Source organism: Aricia agestis, chromosome 10 (assembly GCF_905147365.1).
Source record: "Aricia agestis chromosome 10, ilAriAges1.1, whole genome shotgun sequence".
In the NCBI taxonomy this organism is placed as follows: domain Eukaryota; kingdom Metazoa; phylum Arthropoda; class Insecta; order Lepidoptera; family Lycaenidae; genus Aricia; species Aricia agestis.
In genome coordinates, this window is record NC_056415.1 from 5062863 (window position 1) to 5081879 (window position 19017).

The 19017-nt window shown below is 37.4% G+C and overlaps 1 protein-coding gene across 2 annotated transcripts in view; it reads right to left on the reverse strand.

Annotated features, from left to right (window-relative positions):
* LOC121731427 (bifunctional heparan sulfate N-deacetylase/N-sulfotransferase) overlaps positions 1-19017 on the reverse strand; it is a 169034-nt gene that overhangs the window by 11788 nt on the left and 138229 nt on the right. For both annotated transcript variants that reach the window (XM_042120843.1, XM_042120844.1), the window contains exons 10-12: positions 15717-15899; positions 12596-12816; positions 24-179 (exon numbers count right to left, since the gene is read on the reverse strand). In XM_042120843.1, coding sequence (XP_041976777.1) covers positions 24-179; positions 12596-12816; positions 15717-15899 — 560 coding nt within the window. The remainder of the gene's footprint in view (positions 1-23; positions 180-12595; positions 12817-15716; positions 15900-19017) is intronic.

Genomic DNA, 19017 nt, shown 5'->3' on the forward strand with positions numbered 1-19017 from the left:
TACTTACATATAATAGTACAAACCTTTTAGACGGTGATATGAGTATGGCGATGATTTTTGCGTTGGGCAGCAGCGCGTGCGCACGCCGCGGCACCAGCTCGCCGTCGAAGTACGTCGCCGACTTCTCGAAGTAGATCCTCGTCGAGTTGCCCTCTATAGGCGGGAAGAAGTTCAGATACCTGGGGACAAAAAGACAATTATGAAAATGTAAGAATAAAAGTACAATCAGATAAATAGATTTATAGGATAGGTATGAAGTAGATAGATAGGAAGTTAATATTACAGCTGTTATAGCGTATTTTAGCCACAACCGTTTTTAATTTGATATGAGGTGTCAAAAAGCCAATACAAGATTTAGTGTCTTGTCTTATAGATTTGACTATGATCGTCATTTTACGTACAATAACGACTTTTTTACGTAGAATAATAGCTGTCCCGGCAAACGTGGCTTTGCCATAATATAAAATACCTATTTCGCCCATATTATTTTATTGAAGTGACTAAATAAGTATGTTACCATAGCAACGTCCATCGCTATCCCGTCGCACAAACAATGGTCGCCGTCAGTCTCGAGTAGTAATAATTTACTATTATTTATTCAACAAATGCACTTATCAATATAAAAAGTACCCAGTAGCCGATTCTCAGACCTACTGAATATGCATATAAAATTTGGTAAAAATCAGTAAAGCCGTTTCGGAGGAGTACGGTCACTAACATTGTGACACGAGATTTATAAATATATATAAGATAAAATTTCTATACGAATTTCATAGCAAAAAAACCAATTCAACCTTAGATAACAGCGCAAAATAGCCTGTCAATCTCTTGACTGGAGTCAATCCGGTGAATTGTGGAATTTGTGTAACGGCAAACAGAGGCTGCACTCGCGCGCGGGGATACAAATATTTATTGACATCTAGCTCTGAGGGCCGTGGAATAAACTTGTTTAGAAATTTCTAGAAAATATACGATAAGTATGGTATTTTTCTTTGCATCCATACTAATATTATAAATGCTAAAGTATGTCTGTCTGTCTGTATCCTCACACCCGAACGGCTAAGCCGATTTTGCTCAAATTTGGTATGGGAATAGCTTGAGTCCCGGGAAAGGACATAGGATACTTTTTATCTCGGAGAAATGTACGGTTGCCACCCAACAAACGAATTTCGTCGGCGTCATCTAGTAGAATATAATAGTAGGTTCTCTAAATGTTTCATGATATTTGGATCCGTACCTACAATATAATTTGACATTATTTTATTTTATAACGCAAGTGTAGGACTGCCGACTGGGAGCCAATTCTTATGCCTCGAAATCCTGATCTGTAAAGCTCTCTCGAGCCATTGAACGAAGATTGCAGGTATAAGACTCTTCTTATACCATTGCTCCCTCTGGAGCCTGATCGTGCGAATTGTTGTACAAAAAATTTCGTATGATAACAGGAGTTATAATAATTATTAACAAGCGAAGAGACCATTACAATGGACTGCGTCAAATGCTTCCACCATGCTACTCTTTTACTCGTATAATATAATCTCTGGGAGTTCTGCACTACGTTCTGGCGTGGATCCATGGTAGACATTTAAACCTGCACCACGAGGTCTTCCCACAAATTACTGCGGCCGTACGAGCCCTGCCTCGTTAGCTTTATAAACTGGCTTAAACTTCGCCAAATTACTAAAACTAGAGATCGCCCAATGGTCGAAATTCGACCTTACTTGCAACGACATTAGGACTACTACCTATATTTTGTAAAAAATATTGACTTCATCATAGTTTTTTTCAATTCTTGTCTCTAGGACTCAGCTAATCTCAGACTGGCCGTGTAAGCATTGTCTAATAGTATCTAAAATTAAATTAAAAAAAACAATAATCCATTTTCAATTTGTCAACTTGTCAGCAGACTTCAACCATAAATAAAAGAGTATAATTCGTATGTATAGGCTTGTCACTCTAAAAACTGTCATTTTTTCTAGTAGTAGTGTCGTAGTGTGTGTAACGTTTTATTTGTTAAAAATATATATGATAAAAGCATAATTTTAAAATAATATTAGCTCGATGTACTCCTTCACCATATAAACTATAACTGTGCGAAATTTCATGCACCTACGTTTCCCCATTTTTCGTAAAAAGGGTTACAAAGTTTTTCTCTCACGTATTAATATATAGATAAGACTTTCATGAGTCACAAACCGAAAGTGAAACAAAATGTAGATACTGATATAGTTACCCTGATAATAATTTGGGAATGATTACTTAAGTAGTTAATAATATTAACTAAATAGAAATGACTATTGTTTGTATCAAATACCTATTGGTCATTAAATTATTTACAATACTGTAATATTCTCTTTTCATTGTTTTATATTTTACGTTAATACTATACCTACTTGAACTTTAATATGTTATTTATATATTATATCTTCAGGCAATACCTTTTATTATGTGTGTACATTGTACCTATATCAAAATTAATCGAACACGTGTAACCACTTACGTCTTTACCCTTTCTTATCTCCTCTCGAATCATGAAATTCATTTATTCAATTATTTGGTCCCAATTGAAAGGCCTTTGTCGATTGTACTTGAGCTCTTGTCTAGAATCGAAAGCGGCTTCATAAAAATACAGATTAATAAAGGAAAAACAGAAAATGGCTCAAATTGGACCCAGGTCCACCGCTAAGAGCCCCCGCATACTGCAGACTTTCGATCGGCCGATAGTTTGGTTTGTCTCAATCTCAGTTTGATTATTGATCAGTATGACGCTGTATGGAAGTGCCACAGATTTTCTTATTTTCCTCTTCTGAGGGAAGTGCGCATATGACAACGGTACCGAGTCGGCCGATAATTAAGTTTGATGGGCAATACGATTTCCTTCAAACTTAACCATCGGCAAACTGTCGGCCGATGCCTAATTAGTACGACGTTCTTCTACGCGCGCACACGACGCCGACTGTTTGGTCGGCCGACTCGGCAGAAATCCGAATTGTGTCAAATTTTCCATTCAAAAATCTATCGCTATGAATGGAATAGTGCGAGAACAATCGACCAACTGTTGTCTAGTCTGCGCACTCACCAGCAAACCAACTGTTGTCTGTTGAGTTGACGTAGTGTGAGCGCTTACAGCCCAACCCGATCAAACTATCGGCCGATAGAAATAAGTCTGTAGTCTGCGGGGGTTCTAACCCAGATTTCAGCCTTTTTGACAATTTGCCAAGACACCTATAATCTAAATTCGAAGTTCGCTATCGATATTGGAAGAAATGCTAACAGAATTTTTGCCGGGAAACATCAAATACAATTTGTGTTATGCAATATTTGTAAGAATAAAACTTTGGGCAGTACTTCAGAAAGTATTTCCTACTTCAAGCATGTGAGTAGAAAATTGTTAGGTGGGCCATTTCAGAAAAAACGTGTACAGGGTATAAAATTTCATTTTAATTTTTATGTCAAATTTTTCTTTTTTTCTACAATGTAATAGGAAATATACTTTATTATACAAAAAAACAAAAAAGAACGCGGAATTTAAGGCATTCTCCTGATAATATCGAAAATGTCACATAATGCTACCTGCTCGTTGTTTTAAATTGTTTAAAAATTAACCATCTTATTTAGCACTAATACATTTTTGGGATCAAAGGTACTATACAAGTTTTGCAATGTGTAAACAATAACAATAATCAAAGAAAAGTGATTAATAACAGTAAACCTTGGTCACATACCTGAACAAAGAAATTTAAACACCTGCACTTCAACAACATTTCCGCGCTTTTCACTACTTAGTTTGCCAGTAAAAACAAAAAGACGTACCTATCGATGAAGAACATACGTTGTTTTGCCAGATTGTGCCGAATAATTTCTAGTATTAGAAGAATTTTTGCAAAAGCGAGCGGTCACAAAGCGGAATCTTCCGGAAGACTAAAATTTTCGTTTTAAATTCAAATTAATTTTTAAAAGAAATTACATATAAAAATATATAATTGATACTTTCAGCTGATACATTTGACTTGTGAGATTATAAATTATGTATAGAAATTTTTCAAATACTGGATATTTTTTAAAATCAATCATTATCTCATCTTAGTTGGGAAGGGAACGATACTTTAAAACCTTCGTAACAACAATACTTTAAAACCTTCGTAAGTTTTTTATTTAGTAAAGTAACAACAAGACGACAATTTATATATATATGTATTTAAACATATACTTTTTTCACTTAAATTAATATATTCTGTTAAAAGTAATTTATCTCAACAAAATAAATTAACAAAGTCGAGGGACAAGGCAAAATCAGGGGGTACACGTTTTTTTGAAAATGCCCAGGTACACTTAACACGTTAACTGCGTAGACCCAAATCCTTAACCTAAATTTAAGTGCGTTACGGGGATGAGCACGCCCCTTTATGAAATTAATTATTATGCGTTACGGGTGCAAAAGTGCCCCGTACACCCGACTTCATTTAAACCCCTCTAAAATTGTCAAAAATAGTATTATCATTGTTTTTCTTATACCATTTCAAAGAGTATTAACTGAACTACACTCTCCTTACTCCGCACGTAGGTACAATAAAAACAAAAATATATATAATGAAAAATAAAGTGCGGGGTGCTTCTATCCCCGTAACGCAATTAAAAACAAAAAATACGGGATTCCAAAAACCCCTTAACGCACAGAATACATTTTTATCGATAAAATGTTAGTGATGGGAGTAAAAAAATTAAAACTATCGATATTTTAAATAGATGATACTCGTATTTATTTATTCATAATAATTATAAGAATGACTTTAGGGAACATTCCAAACAAACATATTTTTATATAAAAAATAAATTATCTTAGAATTACTTAACACTTCGTTAATGCGAATAACCGATAGTATAGAAAAAAACTTTACTGAATTCTAATGTTTCATATTATAACACTGCAAACAATATGCTTTATTACACTGACGACAAAGTGTTTTAACTTTCTTTACTTTGTTATCTGCTTCCCGACTGCTCATAGATTTTCTTAGCTCCTCATAACAACCTGAACATTTTTTTTTCTTTTCACCAATTTATGTTTAGATTCAGAAGGCTCCAAATCATCAGATTTAACGTTGATCAAATTTGTGAAAGAATCAATGATGTGTTCAACAAAACCTTTTTTGGAAATGTTTGTGTTTTTCACAATATTGTAAACAATCCAAGCATTGGTTATAGCAGTTCCAAATATCAACTCCATAGCTACTTTAGCAATTGGTGATAGGTTTGACCAGTGCTAGGGCTGGTGATCACATCGTATCTTGGACTTAGGTTTCGCTGAAGGACCTTGCGGAATAATGGTGATGATGGTGGTCGTCGGGATAATCGTGAAGATGTTGATACATCATGCTCATCGGCTTCTTCATTATTTTTACCATGAGATAATTCCAACATACGCCGCGAACGCTTCATTTTGAAAAATAGTCGATAAACACTTTGCTTCTTAGGACGCGCCTACGCAAATGAGCTCATCACCCCGTACGGGGTAAGCAATAATCTGTACGGGGTGATATAGACCCCGTAGACGCACTTAATTACAATTTTTACTCGCTGGTCGCAACGGGGCTCAAGAAACCCCGTAGATTATTATACCGATTCTTGATTCAATTTCAAGCCAGGAACATAAATATCTATTCATCTCATTCATACAACAAAAATCCTCAAAAATACAATCCCCGCAAGAACGAGTAGACACTACTTTTTCAGCACCGCACTGACTGATGTCAACGTACGGGGCGCGAAAGTACCCGTAACGCAGTGAACGTGTTAAAAAGTCTAGAGAAGATATTGCGGTTAAATCTTATTTCGAGTAAATCAGGATGAGGCGAATTAGAGTCACAGACCACAGTACAATATCAAACAGTAAAGTAACTAAGACATGTCCTTGAAATCAATGGCATTTAATATGATACATGACTTGTCTCTGACAATCTCTCTCTCGATTCTCGAATTTGTTAAATCCAGTTCTGAAACTGACTGACATAGTGATCTATCAACGCACAGCCCAAACCACTGGACGGATCGGGCTGAAATTTTGCATGCAGGTAGATGTTATGACGTAGGCATCCGCTAAGAAAGGATTTTGATAAATTCCAACCCCAAGGGGTTAAAATAGGGGATGAAAATTTGTATATAATAATACTTCTTAACGCGAGCGAAGCCGCGGGCAAAACCTCGTTACTTATAAAATATGAAAATATAATTTTCATAATCGTGAAACAAACTAGGTACTTATTGTTTTCTTTTGAAATGTCGACTAATCTGAACGAGTTTAACTTTATCTCTGGATAGGAAACAAGAAACAAAGCTGTTATAAAAGTAAATGAAAAAAGCATAATTGAGATACAGTTTTATGCACATAGACGTTTCACTCCATTTATTGCACTAATCTGTACCACCAAGTTATATGAAATCACACTTATGTGTGCATGTACCAGACTCACTCACTACACAGACGGTCCGGTCTGAAGATCATCTACTGTATACTATTTACATTGTGTTAGACCAGTCACGTATTTCCGCACCGACCACTTGTCACTAAACGTGATAACCGTTGCGACATTGAACCGTTTCCCTTATTGTGCTAACGATTGACACAAACTAGGCCATCTTACACAAGCTACACCACGGCTGTTAGGAAATAAACGAATGAAATAGATGATATCGAAAGTTTCAGTCAGGTATTTATAATAACTAGGCACAGAATTTCATACAAACTTTGATATTTTTTATGATGTTTTTGCCTTAATTCGCCGTTTGAACTCTTAGTGTGAAACGTTTCTTATTTTATTTCAATTTGTTAAGTACAAGATGGTCCCGTCACTCGTAGTTACATATTTTGTAAAAATCCTGTTTACTAATAATTAGACATGGCCAAAATGCCTATCAATGCCAGAAACACCTGGGCATTGATAGGCCTCTTATATATAAATAAGCTACCTAGAAATGCCCAACATGCCCGAGAGTTATACATTACCCACACATATTTAATTGAAGCGATGTTAAGTAAGGTAAATACTGCTCCGGATTCTGCGCCACGATAAATACATATCTTTTATTCAAGAGCCATCATTTTAGCGAATAGAAATATATTCGAAAATGTTGCGAGCGTAAAAAAATGTGTATAAAATCCGCACCTTTAATCCTCGACGCATAATCTACATAATAGAAGGAAAAAGTAAAAATATTTTTTGCTGCGAAACGTTAACTGCGCGGCAAATGTGTGAGCAAATTAAATTTTCGCGGTTAGCTAAAACTTTGCGCTTGAACGTTAAATTTCTACGATCGACAGAACTAAAAAAATCTGCTGAACAATTAGGGATTTTTATCTGCACTTTGCAATTTTTGCAATTAATTTGCGAATTTAAACTGCATAAGAAAATTTAGATTTCATCTTAAAATACAATTAATATTATTAGTCACTAGTATCTGCCTTATGTCGGCACTACATATAGGCGAACGCGTTGGCCGACGCGTTGGCCGGCGCGCTGGCCCAATGTGTAGAACGGGCGATATACCCACCGCCAACGCGCGAACGCCCGTACTACACAATGGGCCAGCGCGCCGGCCAACGCATCGGCCAACGCGTTCGCCTATATGTAGTGCCGACATTAGACACTATTGTACCAAACAAACTTTTTATACTACGAGCTACGAATGTCACAAAAGTATTTTTTGTGTTTGGATTATTTCTTTTATTTTTCAAAATCTGTTATTTGCAATAGCAATATTCCTAATAAAACTTTGATAATTCATCAAACCATTCCGCATTCTAAAACATTCGACCAGAAAAAAGAAATTAACTTTGCATTGGCACAATGCAGTATGCTGTATGCACGAACCCTAAAATAGTAACTGTAAAGCAATTTGGGCGACGTTTGTACATTTATATTTGGTACAATCGGCTGTTTGTGTGATTTTTTGTCCGTTTTGGGATAGTAAACAAGCGAGTTAGTTAATTGGCCTGCACGACGGGCTCGGTTTTTCAATTTAGCGCACTCATCCGTGCGCCCAATTTATTTTGTAGATTGAGTACCTTCAAATCTAATGACGGAGATGGCTTTGATGTTTTATTGGTGCCTTTTTTGTGTATCTTCGTATTGAGTTCGAGCTGAAAATTAAAAAAAAATCCAAATTGATCAAAAAATCTTTCGAAATTGTCCCAAATGATGCCTACCCAAAAATAGAGATCGAATCCGGGCGAAAACGAAAGTATAATAGTGGTAACAAAATTACAACTCATGCATATCAAAAGCATCCAACATATTACATGATACATTTGCCATGATACCTGCTGCGTAATGGTCTAAAAGGATTTTTCACATGAGGCCCTAGTGCTTAGTGACACTTGACAGGGTCACCCATTTGCACTATAATGGCGGCTTTCATCCGCCCACAATTTTAAGATCGTTCCATAAAAATTGAAGGATAATGCGAAGGTTAGGTTAGGTCTCTTTGGTGGGGTGAGGATCGTGAACGGGAAATGGGAATACGGTATTGGTAGAAAAAACCCCCTAGCCAAGACTTTCTTTATCGCTTCTTTATAAAATAGCCGATCAAAATGTATGGAATTGACATAACGAGATAGAACGTCAACTTATTACTATCGAGAGCTTATGTCAATTCCATACATTTTTATCGGCTACTCTATAAAGAAGCGATAAAGAAAGCGTCTTAGCTAAAGGACCAGTTCTCAGACGGGTCATTATCGGTAGACTTCGGCTGCGTCGGCGCCGCGCTGTGTCTGATGGGGACGCAGCCTTCGATCAGACGGTCTCACGTTATTGGTAGCTTTCCTTGTTATTTGTAGATATTGTACAGTGTACACATACGATTTGACCCCATCAGTTTTGTCAAGCGATCTTAAAATTGATTTCCTCTTAGGTCTCAACTCCGCAGCGGCCTTCGAAGAAACTTGCCGCGCCGCCGACTGAATCTTAAACAACTTGTACCGTATACAACTTTATTATAATATTGCTTGTATCGATCGTGAGAAAATATAGGTGGGCAACTTCAACGACGCGACGTATTCGAAAAAGTAAGTGATCAATCTATTTATCTCGACGAAGGTACTTAGGAGGCGTCCACAAATTACGTGAGGTGTTGAAGGGCGGGGGGGGGGGGGGGGGGGGGTCAAGTCAAATCTCATCTAATCTTACGTTGGAGGGAGGGGGGGTCTCGGCAAATCTCAAGTATTTTTTTTTATCGTAATATAATTAAGATTATTCTCTAATTCGTTCGAAAGAAAATAATTTCGTTCATGCATCTACTGACTGTCAAACAATCCAACGCGTTTACGTAAGATTTTAAGAAACCTACATTTAAAAAATTTTCACGTGAGATTGGGAGGGGGTTGAAAAAAAATCTCACGAAATCACCAGGGGGGAAAGGGGGGGGGGGGGGGGAATCAGAAAAAAAAAAAACACCTCACATAATTTGTGGACGCCCCCTTATACTGTTAGCTAGGATAATTATTTTACTAGGCATAATTATTTAGACTAAGTGGATAGGTAAAATGTAATAAAAGAAAATTTTAGCTATGGTTCAATCTTCATAAGGGGTCTTAATAAATTAAACAAAACATTAACAACAATCAGAACAATCACCAATATTAAAGCCTGTAATATACACTTAATAATATAGAACCTACGTTTAACAGAGAATAATTAGATATCATAGTTTAATAGGACCTGCTAATTAAATTGTTAATTACCGAAAGGTCGGCTAATAAAGGTCGTATTACGCACGCTGGAACCAATAAGGGCGAGGCGCGAGGGTGTCGCCCTATTACCATATATGTCTCGTTTTAGGGCGACGAGGGTGAAATATTTATTCAACTCTTTATTATGTCATGACTAATACCAGGTAGGGTTGTGACGGCGCCATGTTTATATTACTATATTTCCAAGAACGAGTTAATTGGAAATAGCTCATTTGGGATTTTTGGGACCCGGCATGCAGACGAAGGGTTAACTTTAAACTTTAAATTGGATGATATTTGCAATTCAAAATACTCGGACGTAGACACTAGAATTCTATCGTTGTTCGTAAAGTGTATTATTTTATTGAGTCGTATATTGGGGAAACGGTCCGAGACAGGAGCCGGCGCTGGGCAGTGTACATTTGGGTCGAGTGCCAATAACACAAGAAGATTACACGAATGGGGTTATTCCAATGGATCGTAACAAGTGACCGGCTAACATACTGTATTGTACAATAATATTAGTTGCTGTTAGTTGAACTATCAGGGCTAACGCTAAAACGCGGGCGGATGCGGGCGCGGGCGCGGTCGCACGCGTCAGAATACAGCCGCGGGCCACGAAACCGCGAGCGGCCACCCGTCGCATGCGCCCATCTCATTTAGCGCTGCTAGTATAATTTTTATCTCGAGCGTGTACAGTTGTGTCGAGTCGATTACCATGGATTATTTACTAATTTATAAGTTCGCAAAAAGACGTTAACGGAAACAACGTTGACTGCGAAAAGCGTCCGCGCGTGTGACAGTCCGTCGCCCGCATCCGCGTTCCGTCGCACGTGCCTGCGCTGCCCATACTACGAGTATTTTTCATTATGTCGGCACTACATATAGGCAAACGCGTTGGCCGGCGCTGGCCTAATTTGTAGAATGGGCGTTCGCGCGTTGGCGGTAGGTATTTCGCCCGTTCTACACATTGGGCCAACGCGTCGGCCAACGCGTTCGCCTAGATATTATGTAGTGCACTACTAGTCACTACTAGTCAGCATGCTGACTTTATACACACGCGAGCGTGCGCCCGCGCGTTTTAGCGTTGGCCCTTAGAGAAGTTGATTCATAGGTAGATGGTGGACCTACGTAATTTAATTTGGTTGTGTCAAATTCAGCCGATAAATCGCGACTAACATTGATTTGACATAACCCGACCAAATGACGTTGGTCCGCCATCTGCTTATGAATCAATTTCTTCGATGGTAGGTACAAGAGAATTATTATTGTATTTCTAACCAGAATATAGTAGCGGCACAGTGTAAAATTTGGCTGGATTTATATACGTTCGCCCGAACGCGCGGTTGTCGGATACAACGCGAGATGACAAGAAATGTATGTAAACGACAGCGCGAAGGCACCGCTATTTAAATAAACCGTTACATAAAATTACTTATAATCTCGCGATGTAGCGGCCAAGACGCACGTTCGGGCCGCTGCATATAAATCCAGGCTTAAAGTAATTTTGTTTGTACAGTAAAGGAAAATTCCTGTATATATCTGTTATGACAATATTTGTAATATTATCTACGAAAAACGAATGCATTTTCTTCAAAAATTGCCCTAAAAACAATATTCAGGAGGTCGGTAAACGATTAAGTATTCCATCTTTTATAATCGATTTTTGAGTGGCACTTCGATTACTCGGCTGACACGTTATCAGATTACACGGATAAAAGAAAAAAGAAAGAAAAAAATCGTTTGAGTTTCGCCGGCGGATGACAGGGTGTCTCTTTTGTTTCAGTTATCGCTTAGAAAAACGAAACTCTTTAGTTTTGATTAATGTATTCTGTACCCTTGCCGTGCCCTGAGAAGCCGCTTTTGACACTTTATCACAGTTATACGAAAATAGTACAACGATAGGAAATAGTACAATGCCAAACGAGTTGTTTATTTAAAAACGAGTTGTTTGTTTATTTAATTTAAAAAAGTACTTACAATGAAAATTAAAATGGTCTGTATCGCACAGATTTCAATTTATATATTTTTATTGCAATAAATTTCATTCGGCTGAAAAAAAATTAAAAGACTAGACAAAGGCAATTCGAGAATTTATGTCATCGTGCATCGGGCGACACATAAAAATGTATAGAAATGACAGAGCCCTGCAGTACTCCCCGTGATTTGTGGCCAATTCCATACATTTCTATACGCACATTGCGAGCGACGGCCTGACGGGAGTGTTTTTCGATTGAATTGTGACACAAACTTATGATCATCACTTCTTTTATGTCTCTTGTTTTATTGCTAGCGTCTGTTTTTATGATTGGCTGGAACGGGCTTATCTAAACTCTCTATACTAGTCGACTAAAATGGGAAATCTTTGCAAGAAATTCGGTAATCATCAACAAGAACTACAAATATTTTTTTTCGTTTTGGTACTACTGTATTTAGGCAAATTATGCCGATTGCAGCCGATAATTATATGATTGCCCAGTTTCATTACAGCAGTCAGAAGACAAAAACTAAATCTACTCACTTTTACAGCGGCTTTTACTTTCAGTTTCTGTAATCGAACTGCATATTGATACGTGTGTATAGCACTACTTAGAGTCGACTCTCACTGCCACGTTGTGCTGCTTGCTTAAGTATTGAAACACGCAAAACCACGAGCGGCAAGTTTATCAATTCAACGTGAATCTTCTTGTATAAAAATAATGTTCAGTTGTAATACCTCGATCGTGGGAATCGCAGACACAATAGATTTTCAATTGTTATGCGACAGCCGGGTGCCGCTTGGGAATTGATGGGTTAGTCATCTAAAATTGCATCACATGCATATACGCGTCACGTTCCAACGTTCATGTTACTAATTTTATCACTTACCAATCAAGACCCTTCATATAGTTGTTGTTGTTGAAGAACTGGAGCTCTTCATACGTGGTCGGGCTGGGTAGGTTGGGCATCAGAGCTGGGTGCATTGACAGGAACGTGTACAGCGCTGTGCTTCCCGTCTTCTGAGGCCCAATGATCAGGATCTTCGGTAACGTATCGCACCATTTACTCTTGGACCAGATGCGCTTGTGTCGGATGTCGTCGCATGGGTTCTGTTAGAAAACAAAGAGAAATTGTCAGATGAAACGCTTTACCCTTTCGTGATATCGTGGACTTATAAGTGGAAGTCCTAAAGGATGATCCGAAGAAGGCTGCGTTTCCACTGCATAACAGCTAAGCTGCGTTGTGAGAAATGTCTTTTCAAGTCCAGTACAATCGCTGCGCTGAGTGAGGTTACGCAAAGGGAGGCAACTTTATTGGTTTTTGAAAACACGTTCCTCACAACGCAGCTCAGCTCAGTTCCAGTGGAAACGCATCCTAACTCTAGGTATTTATCTCGTAATTGTGATGAGCTATCATACTTGATACGTAAACTGTACACTGTGCGAGCACGCAACTACTTGTGTCTAGTTAGTTTAATTTCATCATGGCCTCTAGCAATTTCCAAATCACAAGTGCATCGAGATTAAACGTGACTATGACCGTGAAATTTCAGAAGTGTTTATAAGTACTTAACGAAAATTACATTTTTTGTCACGACAAACAATTTATGTGAGTCACAGTCACGACTCACGTCTTTCTAAACGCAAGTCCAAGGTTGGACCTTGGTTCAAGTCGGGTCATAATTCCATCGGCGCCCTATAATTTACTGTTTGCTTCCCCATTAGTAGTCGGTTAAGCAGCACTTAAATACGAAAGTTGGCGCACCTAATGACAAAAACTTTCGCCATAAACATCGAAAATTAGAGGTAAAGAATATAAAGCGGGTAAACACCCCGCCGAGTGCTCATATTAAAAGATTACTCGACGATAACGCGGGAAATTTTAACACAAATAATATTTTTGACGAAATTAATGCGGCTAAGTACGGTCAGCGTTGAAATAGGGTGAGGATAAAAAGCTCCTTCCCGACTAAGCTCGACTCGAAATAAAGTTTGTTGGAAATTTTCTTGTCATATTAACATATTATATGGGAATACTTTGAGGTGCTCGGTTAAAATATCGGGGTTGGCTTTTTGCTTTACTGTTACTATAATGACATTTAGATCTAGAACCTTTTAGCTGCTATAATAGACCTAAGGATAAAGCTTAGGTACTTCAACAATACAAAAAATAGAACATGACATTTCAGTACCCCGATTCTACTACTTTCGTTTTTAATAATATTCGTTGACTAAAATTAACATCGTTTATGTTAGAAAAAACACAAATTGACATGTATAAATTATTTATAATTATTATTTATTAAAAAAAGGATAATAAGGAAATATAATAAGATAAGTAGATAAATTATAAGACATAGCTGTTTATGTACAAGTTTTAGATAAAGATAAGACTTAAAGACTGTATAAAATTTGCACGCCACCCAAAGACAAAACAAAAGAGCTTTAACACCTAACTAAAACATCATATTGTACCTTATTTCTGCAAATGATTTCTATTTCTATTTCATTCAACATTGCTGCAGCCTCGTTCCTTATTCGACGGAGTCTTTCAGATTATCGAACAAATTGAAATTCTCATAATTCACATATCGTCGAATAAAGGTAGACTTTTCGAGTTTTAACCAATGAAAACGCGTTTGACGTTGTTTGAAATTTCTTGAAAATACAAATATAAATTGCACTTTGAGAGGCAACGAGGAACGTTACTGCATGCCGAATCAAAATAGTAGAAATGGGGTACATATCAAAGGGTAAAGTAGCAGACTAAACAATACAACATGACATTTGAGTTGCGAGCTTTCATTTGGCTGATTTATAACATATGTTAGAGAGTAATAAAAAAGCCTTGAATAATTATACATTGAGCGGTATTTATTCGAGCAGATTTTCACCTTACACGTCTCAAAGTTATTTACAGAATGAATCAATCAATGCAATATGGCTGGCTTTTATACCATTTTACACAAAAGAAACGGAACTTCCGTTGACAATTCAAATATAGTAAAATAATTAAAAATGACTAAGAATAAGTTAAATACATAGTTCTAAGTATTAATTAATGTACTTCCCATATTTAAGATAATTATTTATTTAAATATGAGAAGAGGAAGTTATAACGGATGTAAATCATCCTCCCGCCATTTATAACTAACTTTTTTTCAAAATCAAGTACCTTACTTATTACTATTTAAAATATGATAATCACTTATTAAAATTATATATAATGACTAACATAATATACCGATTTAAATAAATAAATATAATATCATATAGTTTGTCCATTGACATCCGCTAACACATATTTGTATGAACCGTGATGGGACACGATTAAAATAATCTTTTAAAAGTGATATGGAGTTTCGTAGCTACCAAAGCGGAAAACCTTTGTATATTTTGTAAGCGCGTTAGTGACATACCGAGAATCAATCTCGCAAATTAAATCCGGGATGTTTTAATATTGGTGAATATTATGATTAATTTTTTTTACGCGACGCGAGTTCAGTTGAAAGAATATGCTCCATTGTAATTATTCATCTAACAACGTATGCGATAAAAAATGTAAAAACATAAATCAACGTCCGAGTTCTATTTACATTTTTGGTACGTGTTGAAATGGACTGTACATTTTAGTATTTTTTCGTTCGCCTCGCATTTTTATTACTAATCCTTTGATATAAAAATGTAACAACATATAAATTATATATACTTAAACTATATGTAATCGTTCTTCATAATGCAGCTTGTAAAATAAATTGAATTCGTGATAATAATATAATATATTTCTATGTGCCTTTCTTCGACGAATACAACGCTTGAACAATTCCATTATAACGCAAACAGCCTGTAAGATAATATTATGGAAATATGAGTGGAATCCTTAATGGGGGGTCTGCTACTAAGGATGCGTACTGCGTAGCTATTGGAGAATTAGTAGAAGATATTATGGAAGTATGGACACGGAAGTATGGCTATGGAAGTATGATTATGGAAGTATGGATGTAACTCACCCCCCACAGCGGGCTGAGCTCGTCGGGCCGCATCTGGAAGTACTTGTCGGCGAGCGCGAGCGGCGGCGCGGACGCCAGCCGCACGTTCGTCCAGCACCGCAGGAACTTCACCACCGACTCGAACGTGTACAGCGCCAGGCGGTCGTTGCCGTAGTTCGACATGTGAGTCATGAAGATGTTGATCTGGAGACAGAGATGAGTTGATGAGTATACAGAAAAGTTGATCTGGAAACTAGGGAGGTTTGATCAGGCGGTTGTTCACAATGCGCAGTTCGACTCGAATTCGGAAACTTCATCGCGCGACATCCAATAAAGGCTCGCCGTGCCAGACATTGACCAATGAAGGCACGATAGTTTCCGAATCCGTGTCGAACGGGAATCGTGAATCGCCCTGCTGGGGACAAAATATTGTATCATAAAATATTATGCATTAGTGACAGTACCGTCGAATCTTCTATCGACTCTCAAGGCGGAGGGAGCTTCTAAATTCGACAGAAGATTCTGGCCGCTGTGTATGGGTTAGCGGAGATTTGTTCCAAAACGAAGCTTACTACTCCGTCAATACGTAATAAAATTATCAAATTGCAATAATATGAAACTAAGGGCCTGTTTCACCACGTTCTGATAAAGTGCCTTAATAGGCTATTCAAAACTTTTTTGACAGATTCTCCATACTCGATCTGTCAAGTTAATTGTGCCTTATATATAGGCTAGCCTTATCAGTTATCAGGAAGTGGTGAAATAGGCCCTAAGTCTATATACATTTTAGTAATAGTGTCAAAGGTACTTTCAGCGCATTATATTAGTAATTTGGTTTTACTTTGTTTCGTCATTTTGTTGTTCTGTCGCAGTCGTCGTCACGATTAGAATGAATTTAAGGAAAAACCCGTTCAAAGTAAATACCGAATCCCCGTAGAACAGTAAGATTTTATTTTTTATTTGGAAGCGCTAAGTAAATGGAGTTACATAGGGGCAATTCGGGCGCCCCTGGGGGCACTTTGACTGGACTTCCGATCTCATTGTTTTTTGAGACGCCCGTATACTATCCTCGTTGGACTAGATACATAAGTTACATACGGGATTTGGGCAAACGCGCCTGAGTAAATACACAATATACATATGTACTAGAATATGTTGCCAATGACTTCGTTAAAACCTTACATCTTATATGCACTTTTACGGGTGACGGGTCTCAATTGTATGTCTCAATATGTCATTAAAATTCGTTCAGCATTTAAGATGTCAATTGTATTAAGTGGAGCTGACGAACAAAACCGGATTAGTCCGCGAGAAAAAAATTACACAGTGGTTAAAAAACTAGTATTAATTACTACTACTACTACTGAACTAATCCGTTTATGTTGGAAAATTGACTTTTTAAAGCCTTATTAGGTAACGGGTTTTGATTGAAATAATTAACAGGAATTGACGAAGATGGGTCAAAAGAAGACGATTCGAAAAAAAAATACTTTTGCACACTGGTGGACTTGTCCGGTTTTGTTCGCCAGGTCCTCAATTAAGATATTGCTAGATGAATGGCACGGTTCATAGTTCAAGTCAAATAATCTCCACATTTAAATAGAAACCTAAAGGCGTGAAAAACGCATTTTATCCCTCCGGATCCCTAAAAAGAGCGTATAAGATCTTGCTACACAAAGTCTGAAACAGAATATTGTTCCACATAAGTACTAACCGAAGTAAGAACATTTTCAGTTACGTCGTACTCTATGTACTAACAAAGGACTATCCGTCTTGTACAAAGCCCAGCCTATTGTACCCACACGATCTCTATGAACGCTAAATAATAGACCTGTCTCACGTACCGACCGCAAAGAATAAAGAGTCTGACTTATCATTTAAAGTTTACAGTTTAAGTCTTTGTGACTACGCTCTTAGGAGACTGTTTCATAAGTCGCATTGTTGTAAACTCTTTGTGGTATGGAATAGAAAATTATTTCTGAAATGGAAAATGTTGTGGTGACATACAGTGCTTTTGCTTTTTTAATCCAACATTAAATTGGTTTCGATTAATAAGTTTTTGATTTAGTTTCGGTCCAACAAAATTACATAATGCTCTTTTAGTCGTTTTCTGCTTGGTGAATTCTTCATAATAATAATTATAGGTACCTATACCAGAATCTGATGACAAAAAGTGAGAAAACAAATTGACTCTAGCAATACCGGAGTAATTGGAATAAAACATTTTGATCCTTTTTGTTCTTTATAGCGGCTTATTCTGTGTGTGAAGTATGCAAATATAAAAATTTATCTCTATAGGTAGGTAGCTTATCCAATGATCAAGGATATTATTTGAAAACCTGCCATCAAAATTTGCCATCAAATTCTGGTAGACCTATAGTAATAGTAGTGTGACTTAAATCTTAATATTCTAATATAAAACTTAAATCCACGAGGAAAAATAGGATTATTGAACTAGGTATTACTCTTACAACTTTTTACCTGTGCAAGAATATAAATTGCGATAGCAAATATTTTCGAGTGTAAATGAATGAGGCAAGTAATAATAGCTCCCACACCGGTTTCGGTGACGGTGGCCGGTTTCATTGAAACCAGGCCAGCTACGCAGGAGTAATTTTATAGTGCCCAAGTATGTGCGCAGTACACAAGAGCACTCTCTATTCCTTTACTCTCATAACCCAGTGGGACGGACGACCGATACGACTGGCGAGAGATCAGGCGCAGGACCGACTTTTTACATGCGCATCCGACGCATGGATCATCTTACTTGTCAGACAATCAGGTGATCAGCCTGCATTGTCCTAACCAAACTTGGAAATAACATGTTTCCAACGCGTGAATCGAACCCACGACCTCCGAGTCAAGAGCCGCGCTCTATACCACTAGGCCACGGAGGCGTCAAACGAAGGAAGGAGACAAGTACTTAATGATAGGTCAAATTGTACAAGCTATAAACTGTATTCACTGTTTTATTTAGTTAGCTCAGTATTTTCAAACACAGTCACGTGACACGAAATAAACAATTACTATTGTGCGCCTAGATTTTTTGCTGGTTTTTGCAGTGTACGAAAACGGCTGAAAATGGTCGAGAATATTTTAAAAAGTTATTAATCACCCGCGACATCCATGATGGATTGTGTCCACAACGGGGTTCTTGGGATGGAGTGGTGAAACTGAGCCTTATTTTTGTCCTTATACCGAGCAAACATTATGTGTTGACATTGTATAATATTCTTATATTATCTCCTATCGAAATAATCATGTAGGCATTTCACAGCTAGGTGCCACAGGTCCTCAATCTAGTTATTTGCTATAAGATTAT